The 18,419-nt window shown below is 47.0% G+C and overlaps 1 protein-coding gene across 1 annotated transcript in view; it reads left to right on the forward strand.

Moving 5' to 3' along the window:
• Window positions 1-5,323: 5,323 nt before the first annotated feature.
• LOC309816154 (uncharacterized protein) overlaps window positions 5,324-18,419 on the forward strand; it is a gene marked incomplete at both ends in the record, with an annotated part of 59,342 nt that continues 46,246 nt past the window's right edge. Inside the window, 2 exons of the mRNA XM_082646811.1 lie at window positions 5,324-5,894; window positions 17,109-17,756. Of these exons, the coding sequence (XP_082502937.1) occupies window positions 5,324-5,894; window positions 17,109-17,756 (1,219 nt within the window). The remainder of the gene's footprint in view (window positions 5,895-17,108; window positions 17,757-18,419) is intronic.

Here is an 18,419-nt window from a genome sequence, read left to right on the forward strand (position 1 = left end):
CATGCTCACAGCCCACTCCAAGACCTCAGTTACAGCTTCGGCCCCCAATATCCCTCCCTCTGCCTGCTCACAGTTTTTGAAGTCTTCTTTCCTCCACATTTCTCTTGAGAGGTGGAGGAGGAAGATGAGCTTCAGGCCAGCTCAGACTCCCCTGGGATCCCAGCAGGATGCCTATCATTAACCTCCCACCTTCTAGGAAGCTCCTAAGATCTTCACATTTGGGGCAGTTCTCATTTCAGCTGTGCTTCAAATTGCTGGCTGGAGACGGCCTGTTGGAAGGTGGCTAAAAGCAAGTAGCAATCCTTCGGGCAGCCTGGCCCTTCTCGACTCTCAGACACCTTCAGGGATATTCTAGGAAATGTTGTTTGTTCTAGAGAAGGGAGGGAAACAATCCAATTGTCCAATAATGCTTGAATGGAAAATAAATGATGCTATATGCATGTGATCAAATAATATCAAACAGTCAAAAATCAAAGACCTAGATCTATATGGATTCACATGGATAAATCTTGAAAACATAATATTGATTGAAAGAAAATAAGATAAAGAACGTTAGATTGTGATAACAGGTATGTAAGTATTTAAATATTTAAATCAATTCAACATATTGCTTCTATATATATAGATGCAAGAAAATAAACTTTATCCAAAGAACACACTATTTACATTTAATATGCTCATTTATCTAGGAGACCCAAAAGAACCCACAGATAAACTAGCAGGAACTAATAAGACGGTTCAACAAGGCACACACATACAAGATCAATAAATTTTAAAAATCAATCAGGCTCCTCTACACTGGCGATAACAAATTAGAAACTGTAAAAGAAAATAAGAAAAAAAGAAGATCTAAAAATAGTCACAAGAGCCATATAAATTATTTAGAGCTAAGCATACGTAGAAGGCAATATAACTAACAAACTGAGTACGAACAGTTAAACTCCGCCCAACCCAAGGTTAGGAAAAGACTGTTGTTACTTTATGAGAACAGACCCTCTTCTTAAGGAGCAGATCAGTAAGTGAGAGTGAATCAAAGAAACACAGCATTTGAAAAGTCAGCTAGTCCAAGCCTCTTGATCGCACATACAGAAGCTGAAGCCCAGATAGGTTGAGTTACTTGCTAAAGGGCCCAATGTCCTGACTCAAGGACTAGCATTTTTCACTCAGTCGCAAGACACAATCAAATGCAGTACCTTGGAGAGAGATGGGGAAAAAATGAAGAAATCAATTATATAGTTCCTCATCTTTAAGTACAGAAATAGCTGTGACAAAATTACACGTATTGAGGGAAAATTGAAGTGCAGAGTTTAAAATGTCAATAATCCACAGGGAAACTGGAGACCATTTAAAATATTCATATTAAATCTCTCTAGAAAAGACATTAAAAGATGTCCAATCAAAATGTGAATTTTATAATAGACATGGTATGATACAATTTATAATAGATATGGTAGGAACCTTTCCCTTTCACGGGAAAGCATCGGCTGGGAAAAAGGAATTGTTCTTGAAAATGGGGCCTGTGCTACTGCAGACACTGTGCTCACCCTAGGTCCATCGAATGCACTGATGTCAGCACTGAGGTCACAGAATTCCGCTGTGCGCCTGGCAACCTTGCAAACATAACAGCCCTGGTGAGCACTAGGCAGTACTGCTGGTTCACTAAGTGGTACAAGTTTTTCAGCCATTTAGGAGACTTGACTATTTTTGTTTGTATTGAATCATTTCAACGGATTGCCCAAGAGCCAAGAAGGGCCAACCTGTAGGGAAGAGGAGGAGTTGGACATCTCTTGAGGCATCTTCTAAGGGAGACTTCTAGTTGGTACGATGGAACGGCGACAAAAGAGGAAACATCTGGAAAATGAAGAGTCCCAGGAAACTGCCGAGAACGGAGGAGGTATGTGGGGGGCAACTTGTCTGGGGCACATGGGTTTCTGCCAAACTGAAGCTTCTCTAGGAAGCGGGGGACTGAGAACGTGTCACCTGTGAAGCAGGGAGCGAGAGACCTTGTCTCACTGATGCTGCCGTATCTATCTGGAGGGCCCCTGTGGTGTGAGACGGCACAGAACGGCCAGATGCCCCCTGGGAGTTGGGAGGTCAGCTCCGCTGGTCTGAGGACTTTCTCCTGGGGCAGCCGGGCCTGGAGCTTTGTCGGACTCACAGCAGGCTGCATCCTGCTTGCACAGACCTAGAGGTGCAGCTTTTCTCAGTCCCCGATTTCTCTCTTATTCTCTTGGATCTTTCCCTGGGGTCATGAGGTGGGGGATGTGAAGGATGCAAGGATGCTGAGAGAGACCCATGAGTTGCTTGGCCTCTTTTACCAAAGTGGAAAGAGAAGCCCCATGAGTTGAAGGCCCTGTTGAAAAATATCTTGACAAGTGGAATGCACTTTGAAAGAAGATTGTTTGTCTAGGGATGGTGTCATATTGAAAGCAAGGAGGATTTATTCCTTCAACAGGAAGAATTTCCCAAAGGAGATCAAGGGAAGGGAAGGGTTTTCCAGAGACTGAGACCACGTGAGCGGGGGTGAGAAATGGCCTCAGGGTCCTGCGGGGAGCTCTGAGAGCCACGGGCCACGTGGTGCCTGCGTGCATTAAATGTAGGCGAGTAGCTTGCCCTGGGAGAGGGGTGGTCACCCCAGAGCTCCAGCTAGAGGCCTCTGCCCCAGATTAGAGCCCAGTAGCTCCTACCAGGCCCAGGGCCCTGGAGACTGTAGGATGGGCCCTGGGAATGGAGCTCTAGACAGCAGGCAGATTTCCAGGCAGTGGCTGGGACAGGCTGGGGAAGGCAATGACTGCCCCTGACCATTCAGAATATTTTGCTCTATGTTCCTGTGTGTGTGTGGGTGTGTGAGTGTGTGTGTGTGTGTGTGTGTGTGTGTGTGTGTGTGTGTGTGTGTGGTAGTGCAGAGAAGAGCGAGATGAATGGGGTTAGAGTGCTTACCAGATATAAAGTCTGCGTGGTAAAGTTCTTGTCACCCTGCCTGGACCTGGCTGACACTCGGTGTACGTAAGAGTGTATACAGAATTCTTGTTAGGGGTGTTTTATGAGACAGTAACTCATACACCCATGTACACTCTGATGCAGCAAAAATATCACACACCCCACATATAACTTCCTTATTAAACCACACACAGCACATGGAGGTATATACACGCATCCCTCCTGTACTACGTTCTCATACAACCCACCTGTATCACAATCCTCTCCTCCAACACCAAACGCTGGAGATGAGATATGTATATAGACACTCACACTATATATATAGGACACACAGACACACACACACTATATATATATATATATATATATATATATATATATATATATATATATGTATCTCCACAACTCTCACACAAACACAGCTAACTTCAGCCATCGCTAAATACCTCTGTAAGAACCAGTCACGTGTCATACACACCACACTTGTAACACATTCTTGAGTAATGCCAGACCCGCTTTGTACAAACCACAGTAAACCACAGTCTCAGTAACCCATGTCAGGATTGCCAGAGAAAATATGGGCTATCCAGTTCAATTTGAATTCCAGATAAAGAACAAGTAATTTTGCAGTATCAGTATGTCCCAAATATTGTATGGGCCATACTTACACTAAAACTAAGTAAGAACAAATACTGCATGGGAATACTTACACTAAAATATTATTCTGGGTTTATCTGAAACTGAAATTTAACTGGGTGCCTTGTATTCTTGTTCGCTAAGTCTGGCAACCCTTATATACTTACCACCAGCTGATGTATTATATATTTATTGTAGTTTTGTTTAGTGTGTGTCTTCCCCTACTAGAATGTGCAGCGTTACCAAAGACTAGAACAATGGAAGAGTGCCGGATACACAGGAGTAGCTGCTTACTGAATCTTGGTGAATGAATGAATGAACACGCACCATAAATACAAGCCACACCATGTAATGAGGAAACGTTACATGTCCCAGAATTCCTGACTTGTGAACAGAAACCATGCACACAAAGGCCACAGACACAGATAGACACATCTGCACTGTGCTCCCCATGCCAACCCCACACTTACCACAGACTTAACTGATACACATCACTCACTCTTCCCACACACTCACAGTCACCACCGAGGCCTACATTACCAACTAGACAGTGAGAGAATAAGTATTGATTGGAATTAAATCCTGGAGGATCCACTGGGAACCACACTCTCAACTGTGTGTATTCACTGCACCTGACACGTGCCACACACTCAGTAAATATTTGTGGACAGAGGACTGATGAACCCACCCTGAGCCTTTCATTCCTCCCTCAGGAATCTCGAAGTCACAAGAGGATCCCCCTCGGCTTGGATCCACTGTGGTGGCCCAAGGCTGCAGCCCAGGGGCAGTGGAGGTCTCCTCTGCCCCTAAATACTTCTTCTGTACTTCTACTCCGCGCAAGCTCAGCTACGCTGGTAAGGGCGCGGGGCTCCTCAGGTGAGAGGGTGCTTGGCTGTGAGGCAGGAGGCACACAGATCCCAGGGAGGCTGAGAGGAAATCCAGGGTCATCAGAGGTGATGAGGGCTCTGTGGAGGAGCCTGTGCAGGATGGCTGAGCTGTTCCGAGGGCGTGGATGCCAGCTGAGTCTGGGGGGGCGGTGTGAATACTGCTACTACCATGGTGGGGAAGTCAAGGAGCAGGGTCCGGAAATGTCTGGGCTTGAGGTGGAGGGAAGAGGGACCAGATTAAGCATCTTCAGAGGAAAATGTAGGCTTTGTCTTTGCCTTTGCTTCCAGAGAAGGACAGAGTTCTGCATCATACACCTCCAGACTGAGAGCAGGACCATCCAGCTCAGGTCCACACAGCTCACACATACATCTGCCCTCCAGGCACAGCCCTTCTCAGAGCACACATAAACCCCAAGCACCACAGCCCCATTCCACATGTAATGCACCACCGATATTACCAAAATCACACTCCTTGTCATACACGCATCCAGCCGCATCCCTCACATACCACAGCCCTCACCACCATACTCCACACCCCTGTATACAGACACTGCTCCAGTATCCCCCCCACGCACATGAAAAGCCCACAGATGACACCAGATACACCGCTCCATCCTACGGCCAACAGACACCAAGCTCACGACATAGCTACGTCATGCAAATGTCCCTCTCTCGTCTACCACACCTGCTCCCTCAGCTTCCGGCACGGCCCATGCATGTTATTATGGTTTTAATTTCCTTTTTCAGCAATGCGGAGATTTCGAGACACTGCCTGGCCTACAGCACCCCTAGCCCAGGTTCAGGAAGAAGGGGAGACCGCTCCCCCATCACACTGTGTCTCCTCCTCACTCTCTTCACCCTGTAAGGACTATCTGCACCCAGACAAAGAGGAAAGGGGCATGAAAATATACTACATGCAGGTACAAGTGAACAAGGGTGTCGCTGTCTCCTGGAAGACAAAGAAACCCTTGGAGTTGCCTGAAAAGCAGCTGACGATAGAAGAAGTGACCCTTCCTGAGGATGCGTGCACAGTAGGCACTTGCCCCTCTGATGTGTTCACCGAAAGCCTCCTGTCTGACAGTGAGCCCACTGGGGAGGAGAAAGAGTATGAGGAAAGGGCAGAGCCAGGCAGCCCATCAGGGTCACCTGCCGTCGAGGAGAGACCCAGGGCCAAGACACCGGACTGGATGGTGACCATGGAGAACGGCTTCAGGTGCATGGCCTGCTGCCGGGTCTTCCCCACCTTGGAGATCCTCCAGCAGCACGTGAAGGGCGGCGTCCTGCAGGGCTTCAGCTGCCGTGTCTTTCATCTCAACATGGCCCAGTGGATGGGCAATGTGGAATCCGAGAGCACACCTGAGGAGGAGGAGGAGGAGGAGGAAGAGAAGCAAGAAGAAAAGGAGAATGAGGGAGAGCAGCCCACGGGGGAAGGCCCCAGCCCAAAGAGACCCCGCAGGCAGGGTCTTTTCTCTCCTTTGAGTTCCAAACAGCAACTGAGATTCATGGGACAGAAGATCCTGGAGGACGGTGTGGCCGTCCCTTGGAAGAGGTAAGGCTTGAGGCTGGCAGTCTTCTGAGCCTATGTCACGAGGGCCCAGAGGAGTCTAAGGGAAGGGGCCGCACACATGTGCTGGTTTACCTAATGGCTCTGCAGTTGCATCAAATGGGACACACCCAGCACTAACAAAGGCATTGACCTCTGTTGACGTAAACAAGAAGGTGGAGCCTTTTCCTAGGAGTTTTCTCAGGGTCTGCACGATGGACCTCAACTCTTAGAGGACGTACTGCCAGCAGCTCCTTCTCGGCAGAGAGAGCCAGGAGTGGTCTCAAGAGAGGACAGGGGCCCTTGCAGGACCAGAACTTTGAGGTCTGAGAGCCTTGGGCCTGAGCCGAGATCTCACCCTGACCACTGGACCGAGCCTTCTGTGACAAAGGGGAATATGAAAGAGAGTCACGTGGAAATGAGGTCCCCCGAGATATGGAAATGTTCCAGAACCTTCGTTGCGTGGTAGTTGATCTGGAGCCAAGCTCACTGTGGTGTGTGTGGCTCTGAGCATTAAGGCAATGCTGGAGGGTAACCCTGACCAGCAGAGCTTGGAGTGCTTCTTGTCTCTTCCTGTCCTACCTCATTTGTTTTATCCCTTCCAGGGAGAAGAAAGGACCCTCGGGAGAGTAGCAGACAGAATGCCGTGGTCTGAAGGAGGATGAAGGGACCGGCACTCAGTCTAACATCATATGACAATAGAAGCGTCCTATGCAATAAAGGGCATTTTCCAAACCTTTCCTGGAGCTTTTATTTAAGGACATTTTTCTATCTATGCATCTATCTGTCATCTACATCTGTATCTTTCAAGGTTTGTGAACAAGCTTTCACATAAGCACTAGAGACGTCCGCCAGCATTTTCCAGAAGAGGCCTGCAAATTGCTGGGGACTCCTCACAAATAGGGAACGGCCACAACCCCTGCCACACAGACTATGCGCGTGGCCCTCCTGACGTACTCCCACTCTCTCTCTGAATTTCCCAACGTCTGAGATGAGGGTGCTGGCTGGAGGCAATGATCACGTGCAGGCTGAATCTTCTCCAGATTCTGATTCTCTTCCTGGGCATATCGTCCTCAAGCACAGTCTCCATGTCCCTGGCCACACTGATCTCTCTCCTTCAGTCCTTCCCTCCCTCCCTCTCCTGCCTCCCAGTGCAGAGAATACTTTTTTGCATTTGAGACGACATTTATTTTTGGTTCACAGAATTCTCACCTGTTCTACTGTGGCCTCCGTTGTGAACATTCCAAAGCTGAGACTTTTCTGTTTTTCTCCCTCATTTCTGCTGAGTCTTTACCTTCCTAATGCAGTGAACTCACAGTGCCTAGCTGACTGGATGGGGAAAAAGATCCAGGGGGCAAAGAGAAATAATAAAAGAATATATCAGTTAATTTTTCATAGTGTTATCCAACTACATATTTTAAAAATTTTGGAATAATATTAGGAATCTTCTCTTTATAAAAAACTGAATTATCGGGCTTCCCTGGTGGAGCAGTGGTTAAGAATATGCCTGCGAATGCACGGGACATGGGTTCGAGCCCTGGTCTGGGAAGATCCCACGTGCCACGGAGTAACTAAGCCCGCGCGCCACAACTACTGAGCCTGCGCTCTAGAGCCTGTGCCACATCTACCGAGCCCACGTGCCACAACTACGGAAGCCTGCGTGCCTAGAGCCCATGATCCGGAACAAGAGAAGCCACTGCAATGAGAAGCCCGTGCACCACAGCCAAGAGGATCCCCCGCTCACTGCAACTAGAGAACGCCCGCTAGCAGCAACAAAGACCCAATGCAGCCCCAAATAAATTAATTAATTTTAAAAAATTGAATTAGTTTCAAGGGTACAATGTATAAAAGTACAATAAAAGCCCCCCTTCATAACCCCCCAACCCCACTCTCAAGATGGAATAGATATGCTGTGATACAATTTATAGTCGTAGTACTACTCCTCCTCCCACCACATCCGAAATCCTCTGAGCCAGGTGCAGCAGCTTCCTTTCACAATGCTAGGACCCGCCACAAGACACATGATAATCCCTTTGGACATTTCAAGGAGCGGCACCAAGGGAACAGTACCGGGGAAATGCCACTGACAGCTCAGAATATCCATGGCATTTCTAGAGCCTCGGCACTGCTCTTGCTCTGGGAATGAAGGTCCAAAAAGCACATCGGAGAATGTTCATAGTTGTAAACAAGCTCCACCTTTGAAACACGATCTACATAGAACCACATATACAAGCCTACACGATGGATGAAGCCAAGGTCTCCTCCATGATTTCCCTTCTGACCACCTTATTGTCTCCTCAACCATAAAAGGTGAACTTGAAACTCAGGACCTTGCCTTGTCACCAGAAACATCCAAGCTTGGATCAGTCTTTCTAAGACCAGATACTTGCTCTCTGAACTATTAGAGACTTGTCACATACACACAGGTAGAACAGGATTATTTCTATCTACCTGGGGACATGGAGTCTTTCACATTGCTCCTGATAAAACTCTCACAACAGCAAAACTTTACCTACAAAGGGTTCAAGCTATGACACTCCCAATTTCCACAAACCTCCTCAGCTCTTGTGAGTCACATGCAGCCAATTCCAGGAATTGGAAACATGGTTGTGAGGATGAAACTGACTTTGGGGCTCCCCTTGGATATGGTCTTCCAGACTTACCAAAAGGCCATTAAGAGGAAGGTTTACCCCACCTCAGGGAAACCCGAGGCAGTACTTGCAGTCAAGGGCTGGCCATGGCTTCTGAGCTACATCCAAAAAGAATTTCATACTGTACCTGGATCTGCTGAAGCCATTTCTGACTGTCCGAGAGCCAGCATGTACCGCTCCTCAACTGCCTCCATTGTGGATCATCAGTAGGGCTGTCAGATTTAGTACATAAAAATACAGGATACCCAGTTAACCTTGAACTTCACATGAATAATAAGTCATTATTTTTAGTATAAGTAGATCCTATGAACTATTTGGGGCATACTTATCTTCAAAATGTACTCGTTGTTTTTCAAACATTCATATTTAACTAAACAGCCTATATTTTATCTGTCCACCCTACTCAGCAGAAATGATGGAGGCTCATAGAGATCCAAGAGACGCCTCAGCGCCTCCTCAGCTTTTATTTCTACGTCCTGGACAGCGAGCACGAACCTTCCACTCCGTCATTGGCTAGAATGCAGGATATTCTCTGTTTTAGAGATTTTTCTACTTGTCATTGTTATTATCTTCCTTATTTTAAAGAGATGTTTATTTTTCCCCAAACTTAATAGCTCATCCAAAAGTATTTCAAAGTTCATTAGACAAGGGAAAAACAACATGGTTCTGAAAAGTGAAGGAAACCGCCTGGTGTTTAGTAAAGAAGTAGTAGGGAGATTGAAATAGCCAAACTTAATAAGCAGATCTCTCCAAGGGTATTTTCAGAGCTTGATACGCTCCCACACCCTGAAAATATTATTACATCAAGAATGTAGAACTGCTAACCAAATGTAAGGCTCCCATATGATTCTATCAAACTGAGGATGCTTCTTTACTAAGCAGTGAGCACACTTGCTGCCCCAGGGACCTTGGCAGTTGCAACGTAGGGCTCTTCCCTTTGGGATGGAAACAGCAAGTTTTCCTGTGGTCTACACGCTGGCCCCAAAAATACTACACTCCCAATACTTGTCAACTTTAAGTATTTTCCTACATATCTCCATTTTTCTGTTACTATTTGGGCTACATCCTAGACTTGACACTACATAAATTGCATTCAAGAAGCTATTTTTAAAAGTTGGTAGGAAACCTTAAATCTATGGCTTGCAGTCCCTGGCTTACTTTCATCCAGGTGCATAAGGGTTTTCAACAGTAGTCAGGTTAGTTACCCCGTATCACAGCCCCACGCTTGTGTCACAGATATAAAAATGGAACATGATATTTAAGGTTTTAGTTGCCAAATCATCAAGCCTCCCAGACAGAGGCAATAGAGCAAAATGATTACAGAGGCATGGATTTTGATTTGCTCCAGCGTCTTGGGCAAGTCACTTGGCCTCTGTATTTATTTGTACTTATCTGCACTTATCTGTCACTTGGGGGTCATAATTGTACCTGGTCCATGGGTACGCTGTACAAATGATCTGTAAAGTAGTTACAAGAAACCGACACAGAGTAAGCACTCCACAGACATTGGCTATTAGCTATTGGAAATAGTTCTCCGTGAAACAGATGACTTTATCAGTGGATGACTCGGTGGGAGACAGTGAATCACAGAATCACAGCATGTTGAAAGTGACCTAGTTCACACTCTTATGTGAAAAAAAGAAAAGTGTGCATGGGTAGAAAATGTCTGAAACTTTACACAACAAAGAGTTCATCATGTTAACTTGGAGGATTAGAATAAATCAGGAAAGGCGGAAAGAAAAACTTGAGTGTAATTCAATTTCTCTATCATTTGTGTTTCTACACTGAGACTCTGAATACACTGGAAGTGCAATTTTTTTTAATGTGGCGGGATAAAGGTTTTCAAGTTTTCCTGATCCATCCATATTATTATCTCAGAATTGCTGGCAGTTCTTGCCATCTTCGGATCTACACCCATGTGAGTCAGTGGGCCATTCTGGACGGAGGAGATAATAGAGCAGAAGTGAAGTGAGAGGAAAGGAGAGACAAGATTTTCTCTTTTCTCTTCAAAGAGGAAAGGTCTTTGGAATGGGAACAACTCACAACCAAACTTTGGGGAAAGGATGTGATGGAAAATGAGACAAACATCCTACCCCTGTGATGAGAAGGATTCCCTGGGCTGGATGGAGGGAGGTCACAGGTGGCTGGACAAGGAAACCAACTAGGGAGAAAAACACACAAGTGCAGGGCAAACACCCTGAGGCCACTCAGCCTGACTCCATGCAAACATGTGTCCAGCAGCCAGCCCTTCACCTCTGGCTCCCCAGCAAGACAGGTACCTCGGGCGTGCCAACTCATTCTGAGTCCATTATGCCTGGCCATTCATAAACCGCTGTCTAACGTGTGAGGAATAAACTCTCAATGTTTATGAGGAAACTGGGGAAGGAGATTGAAAGGTTACTTAAACGGAAAAAAAAGAAGTTCAGCAAGGCAGGATGGTAGAGAGACAAGAAAAAGACCTTAAAAGATAGAAAGGATTTGCCAAAGAAGAGAAAGAAAAAGAAATGATTCCAAATGGGTTAACCTGCAGCTGGGAAGTTAAGGAAGATTATTGATGGGTGAAGACTATGGAATAAAGTGAATAAAATTTATCCGAAATTGCTGAGAATATGGTAAGCAGCATGATTATCAAATTATGAATTGGCTGCAATGGCATTCTAGGGGGACACTAGGAAGGGGAAGCAAATGTTCCTGAGATGACAGTAGCAGGGGGAAAGTTGTTTCAGGGGAAGATCAGTCTTGCAGAGGGTGTATCAGAGGAGGGCAAGCGTGAGCAAGCAAGGAAATACTAAGTGTATACGGTTCCTTCACTGAGTGCACCCAGCCCCGCGGTCAGCCTTGAGAACAAGCAGGACTTCAGGTACTAGAGCTACATTTCAGTCATCAAGACTTGAGAAGACACCCTTAACTCAGGTCTTCTCTTCAAACTCCATCTTTCCTTCTTAACCTTCATTTGGCCTCTTCCCTTACCCTCCAGCTGTGGACTGAGGCCACAGAGCAAGATGGGTCACTAGTGTCCTCCATCCCCTGGCGACTGTGGTTCACATCAGTGGAGTACCAAAGGCAATAACCAAGTAACAGACACAAGAGTGTATGAAGAAGAAGAGATTCTGATAAGGCTTTCTGTGACAGTGTGGGCCAAGTCGGCTCTATATGGCCGGTATCACGTGAATTATGAGCAGCCTTAGGGGAGAAGTTCTCAAAAGGCAGAGCCTGGCTCTCTAGAGGCTCTGCGTGCTCACAGCCCACTCCAAGACCTCAGTTACAGCTTCGGCCCCCAATATCCCTCCCTCTGCCTGCTCACAGTTTTTGAAGTCTTCTTTCCTCCATATTTCTCTTGAGAGGTGGAGGAGGAAGATGAGCTTCAGGCCAGCTCAGACTCCCCTGGGATCCCAGCAGGATGCCTATCATTAACCTCCCACCTTCTAGGAAGCTCCTAAGATCTTCACATTTGGGGCAGTTCTCATTTCAGCTGTGCTTCAAATTGCTGGCTGGAGACGGCCTGTTGGAAGGTGGCTAAAAGCAAGTAGCAATCCTTCGGGCAGCCTGGCCCTTCTCGACTCTCAGACACCTTCAGGGATATTCTAGGAAATGTTGTTTGTTCTAGAGAAGGGAGGGAAACAATCCAATTGTCCAATAATGCTTGAATGGAAAATAAATGATGCTATATGCATGTGATGAAATAATATCAAACAGTCAAAAATCAAAGACCTAGATCTATATGGATTCACATGGATAAATCTTGAAAACATAATATTGATTGAAAGAAAATAAGATAAAGAACGTTAGATTGTGATAACAGGTATGTAAGTATTTAAATATTTAAATCAATTCAACATATTGCTTCTATATATATAGATGCAAGAAAATAAACTTTATCCAAAGAACACACTATTTACATTTAATATGCTCATTTATCTAGGAGACCCAAAAGAACCCACAGATAAACTAGCAGGAACTAATAAGACGGTTCAACAAGGCACACACATACAAGATCAATAAATTTTAAAAATCAATCAGGCTCCTCTACACTGGCGATAACAAATTAGAAACTGTAAAAGAAAATAAGAAAAAAAGAAGATCTAAAAATAGTCACAAGAGCCATATAAATTATTTAGAGCTAAGCATACGTAGAAGGCAATATAACTAACAAACTGAGTACGAACAGTTAAACTCCGCCCAACCCAAGGTTAGGAAAAGACTGTTGTTACTTTATGAGAACAGACCCTCTTCTTAAGGAGCAGATCAGTAAGTGAGAGTGAATCAAAGAAACACAGCATTTGAAAAGTCAGCTAGTCCAAGCCTCTTGATCGCACATACAGAAGCTGAAGCCCAGATAGGTTGAGTTACTTGCTAAAGGGCCCAATGTCCTGACTCAAGGACTAGCATTTTTCACTCAGTCGCAAGACACAATCAAATGCAGTACCTTGGAGAGAGATGGGGAAAAAATGAAGAAATCAATTATATAGTTCCTCATCTTTAAGTACAGAAATAGCTGTGACAAAATTACACGTATTGAGGGAAAATTGAAGTGCAGAGTTTAAAATGTCAATAATCCACAGGGAAACTGGAGACCATTTAAAATATTCATATTAAATCTCTCTAGAAAAGACATTAAAAGATGTCCAATCAAAATGTGAATTTTATAATAGACATGGTATGATACAATTTATAATAGATATGGTAGGAACCTTTCCCTTTCACGGGAAAGCATCGGCTGGGAAAAAGGAATTGTTCTTGAAAATGGGGCCTGTGCTACTGCAGACACTGTGCTCACCCTAGGTCCATCGAATGCACTGATGTCAGCACTGAGGTCACAGAATTCCGCTGTGCGCCTGGCAACCCTGCAAACATAACAGCCCTGGTGAGCACTAGGCAGTACTGCTGGTTCACTAAGTGGTACAAGTTTTTCAGCCATTTAGGAGACTTGACTATTTTTGTTTGTATTGAATCATTTCAACGGATTGCCCAAGAGCCAAGAAGGGCCAACCTGTAGGTAAGAGGAGGAGTTGGACATCTCTTGAGGCATCTTCTAAGGGAGATTTCTAGTTGGTACGATGGAACGGCGACAAAAGAGGAAACATCTGGAAAATGAAGAGTCCCAGGAAACTGCCGAGAACGGAGGAGGTATGTGGGGGGCAACTTGTCTGGGGCACATGGGTTTCTGCCAAACTGAAGCTTCTCTAGGAAGCGGGGGACTGAGAACGTGTCACCTGTGAAGCAGGGAGCGAGAGACCTTGTCTCACTGATGCTGCCGTATCTATCTGGAGGGCCCCTGTGGTGTGAGACGGCACAGAACGGCCAGATGCCCCCTGGGAGTTGGGAGGTCAGCTCCGCTGGTCTGAGGACTCTCTCCTGGGGCAGCCGGGCCTGGAGCTTTGTCGGACTCACAGCAGGCTGCATCCTGCTTGCACAGACCTAGAGGTGCAGCTTTTCTCAGTCCCCGATTTCTCTCTTATTCTCTTGGATCTTTCCCTGGGGTCATGAGGTGGGGGATGTGAAGGATGCAAGGATGCTGAGAGAGACCCATGAGTTGCTTGGCCTCTTTTACCAAAGTGGAAAGAGAAGCCCCATGAGTTGAAGGCCCTGTTGAAAAATATCTTGACAAGTGGAATGCACTTTGAAAGAAGATTGTTTGTCTAGGGATGGTGTCATATTGAAAGCAAGGAGGATTTATTCCTTCAACAGGAAGAATTTCCCAAAGGAGATCAAGGGAAGGGAAGGGTTTTCCAGAGACTGAGACCACGTGAGCGGGGGTGAGAAATGGCCTCAGGGTCCTGCGGGGAGCTCTGAGAGCCACGGGCCACGTGGTGCCTGCGTGCATTAAATGTAGGCGAGTAGCTTGCCCTGGGAGAGGGGTGGTCACCCCAGAGCTCCAGCTAGAGGCCTCTGCCCCAGATTAGAGCCCAGTAGCTCCTACCAGGCCCAGGGCCCTGGAGACTGTAGGATGGGCCCTGGGAATGGAGCTCTAGACAGCAGGCAGATTTCCAGGCAGTGGCTGGGACAGGCTGGGGAAGGCAATGACTGCCCCTGACCATTCAGAATATTTTGCTCTATGTTCCTGTGTGTGTGTGGGTGTGTGAGTGTGTGTGTGTGTGTGTGTGTGTGTGTGTGTGTGTGGTAGTGCAGAGAAGAGCGAGATGAATGGGGTTAGAGTGCTTACCAGATATAAAGTCTGCGTGGTAAAGTTCTTGTCACCCTGCCTGGACCTGGCTGACACTCGGTGTACGTAAGAGTGTATACAGAATTCTTGTTAGGGGTGTTTTATGAGACAGTAACTCATACACCCATGTACACTCTGATGCAGCAAAAATATCACACACCCCACATATAACTTCCTTATTAAACCACACACAGCACATGGAGGTATATACACGCATCCCTCCTGTACTACGTTCTCATACAACCCACCTGTATCACAATCCTCTCCTCCAACACCAAACGCTGGAGATGAGATATGTATATAGACACTCACACTATATATATAGGACACACAGACACACACACACTATATATATATATATATATATATATATATGTATCTCCACAACTCTCACACAAACACAGCTAACTTCAGCCATCGCTAAATACCTCTGTAAGAACCAGTCACGTGTCATACACACCACACTTGTAACACATTCTTGAGTAATGCCAGACCCGCTTTGTACAAACCACAGTAAACCACAGTCTCAGTAACCCATGTCAGGATTGCCAGAGAAAATATGGGCTATCCAGTTCAATTTGAATTCCAGATAAACAACAAGTAATTTTTCAGTATCAGTATGTCCCAAATATTGTATGGGCCATACTTACACTAAAACTAAGTAAGAACAAATACTGCATGGGAATACTTACACTAAAAAATTATTCTGGGTTTATCTGAAACTGAAATTTAACTGGGTGCCTTGTATTCTTGTTCGCTAAGTCTGGCAACCCTTATATACTTACCACCAGCTGATGTATTATATATTTATTGTAGTTTTGTTTAGTGTGTGTCTTCCCCTACTAGAATGTGCAGCGTTACCAAAGACTACAACAATGGAAGAGTGCCGGATACACAGGAGTAGCTGCTTACTGAATCTTGGTGAATGAATGAATGAACACGCACCATAAATACAAGCCACACCATGTAATGAGGAAACGTTACATGTCCCAGAATTCCTGACTTGTGAACAGAAACCATGCACACAAAGGCCACAGACACAGATAGACACATCTGCACTGTGCTCCCCATGCCAACCCCACACTTACCACAGACTTAACTGATACACATCACTCACTCTTCCCACACACTCACAGTCACCACCGAGGCCTACATTACCAACTAGACAGTGAGAGAATAAGTATTGATTGGAATTAAATCCTGGAGGATCCACTGGGAACCACACTCTCAACTGTGTGTATTCACTGCACCTGACACGTGCCACACACTCAGTAAATATTTGTGGACAGAGGACTGATGAACCCACCCTGAGCCTTTCATTCCTCCCTCAGGAATCTCGAAGTCACAAGAGGATCCCCCTCGGCTTGGATCCACTGTGGTGGCCCAAGGCTGCAGCCCAGGGGCAGTGGAGGTCTCCTCTGCCCCTAAATACTTCTTCTGTACTTCTACTCCGCGCAAGCTCAGCTACGCTGGTAAGGGCGCGGGGCTCCTCAGGTGAGGGGGTGCTTGGCTGTGAGGCAGGAGGCACACAGATCCCAGGGAGGCTGAGAGGAAATCCAGGGTCATCAGAGGTGATGAGGGCTCTGTGGAGGAGCCTGTGCAGGATGGCTGAGCTGTTCCGAGGGCGTGGATGCCAGCTGAGTCTGGGGGGGCGGTGTGAATACTGCTACTACCATGGTGGGGAAGTCAAGGAGCAGGGTCCGGAAATGTCTGGGCTTGAGGTGGAGGGAAGAGGGACCAGATTAAGCATCTTCAGAGGAAAATGTAGGCTTTGTCTTTGCCTTTGCTTCCAGAGAAGGACAGAGTTCTGCATCATACACCTCCAGACTGAGAGCAGGACCATCCAGCTCAGGTCCACACAGCTCACACATACATCTGCCCTCCAGGCACAGCCCTTCTCAGAGCACACATAAACCCCAAGCACCACAGCCCCATTCCACATGTAATGCACCACCGATATTACCAAAATCACACTCCTTGTCATACACGCATCCAGCCGCATCCCTCACATACCACAGCCCTCACCACCATACTCCACACCCCTGTATACAGACACCGCTCCAGTATCCCCCCCACGCACATGAAAAGCCCACAGATGACACCAGATACACCGCTCCATCCTATGGCCAACAGACACCAAGCTCACGACATAGCTACGTCATGCAAATGTCCCTCTCTCGTCTACCACACCTGCTCCCTCAGCTTCCGGCACGGCCCATGCATGTTATTATGGTTTTAATTTCCTTTTTCAGCAATGCAGAGATTTCGAGACACTGCCTGGCCTACAGCACACCTAGCCCAGGTTCAGGAAGAAGGGGAGACCGCTCCCCCATCACACTGTGTCTCCTCCTCACTCTCTTCACCCTGTAAGGACTATCTGCACCCAGACAAAGAGGAAAGGGGCATGAAAATATACTACATGCAGGTACAAGTGAACAAGGGTGTCGCTGTCTCCTGGAAGACAAAGAAACCCTTGGAGTTGCCTGAAAAGCAGCTGACGATAGAAGAAGTGACCCTTCCTGAGGATGCGTGCACAGTAGGCACTTGCCCCTCTGATGTGTTCACCGAAAGCCTCCTGTCTGACAGTGAGCCCACTGGGGAGGAGAAAGAGTATGAGGAAAGGGCAGAGCCAGGCAGCCCATCAGGGTCACCTGCCGTCGAGGAGAGACCCAGGGCCAAGACACCGGACTGGATGGTGACCATGGAGAACGGCTTCAGGTGCATGGCCTGCTGCCGGGTCTTCCCCACCTTGGAGATCCTCCAGCAGCACGTGAAGGGCGGCGTCCTGCAGGGCTTCAGCTGCCGTGTCTTTCATCTCAACATGGCCCAGTGGATGGGCAATGTGGAATCCGAGAGCACACCTGAGGAGGAGGAGGAGGAGGAGGAAGAGAAGCAAGAAGAAAAGGAGAATGAGGGAGAGCAGCCCACGGGGGAAGGCCCCAGCCCAAAGAGACCCCGCAGGCAGGGTCTTTTCTCTCCTTTGAGTTCCAAACAGCAACTGAGATTCATGGGACAGAAGATCCTGGAGGACGGTGTGGCCGTCCCTTGGAAGAGGTAAGGCTTGAGGCTGGCAGTCTTCTGAGCCTATGTCACGAGGGCCCAGAGGAGTCTAAGGGAAGGGGCCGCACACATGTGCTGGTTTACCTAATGGCTCTGCAGTTGCATCAAATGGGACACACCCAGCACTAACAAAGGCATTGACCTCTGTTGACGTAAACAAGAAGGTGGAGCCTTTTCCTAGGAGTTTCCTCAGGGTCTGCACGATGGACCTCAACTCTTAGAGGACGTACTGCCAGCAGCTCCTTCTCGGCAGAGAGAGCCAGGAGTGGTCTCAAGAGAGGACAGGGGCCCTTGCAGGACCAGAACTTTGAGGTCTGAGAGCCTTGGGCCTGAGCCGAGATCTCACCCTGACCACTGGACCGAGCCTTCTGTGACAAAGGGGAATATGAAAGAGAGTCACGTGGAAATGAGGTCCCCCGAGATATGGAAATGTTCCAGAACCTTCGTTGCGTGGTAGTTGATCTGGAGCCAAGCTCACTGTGGTGTGTGTGGCTCTGAGCATTAAGGCAATGCTGGAGGGTAACCCTGACCAGCAGAGC

Source organism: Mesoplodon mirus (genome assembly GCF_964341445.2).
Source record: "Mesoplodon mirus genome assembly, contig: SUPER_14_unloc_4, whole genome shotgun sequence".
Classification (NCBI taxonomy): domain Eukaryota; kingdom Metazoa; phylum Chordata; class Mammalia; order Artiodactyla; family Ziphiidae; genus Mesoplodon; species Mesoplodon mirus.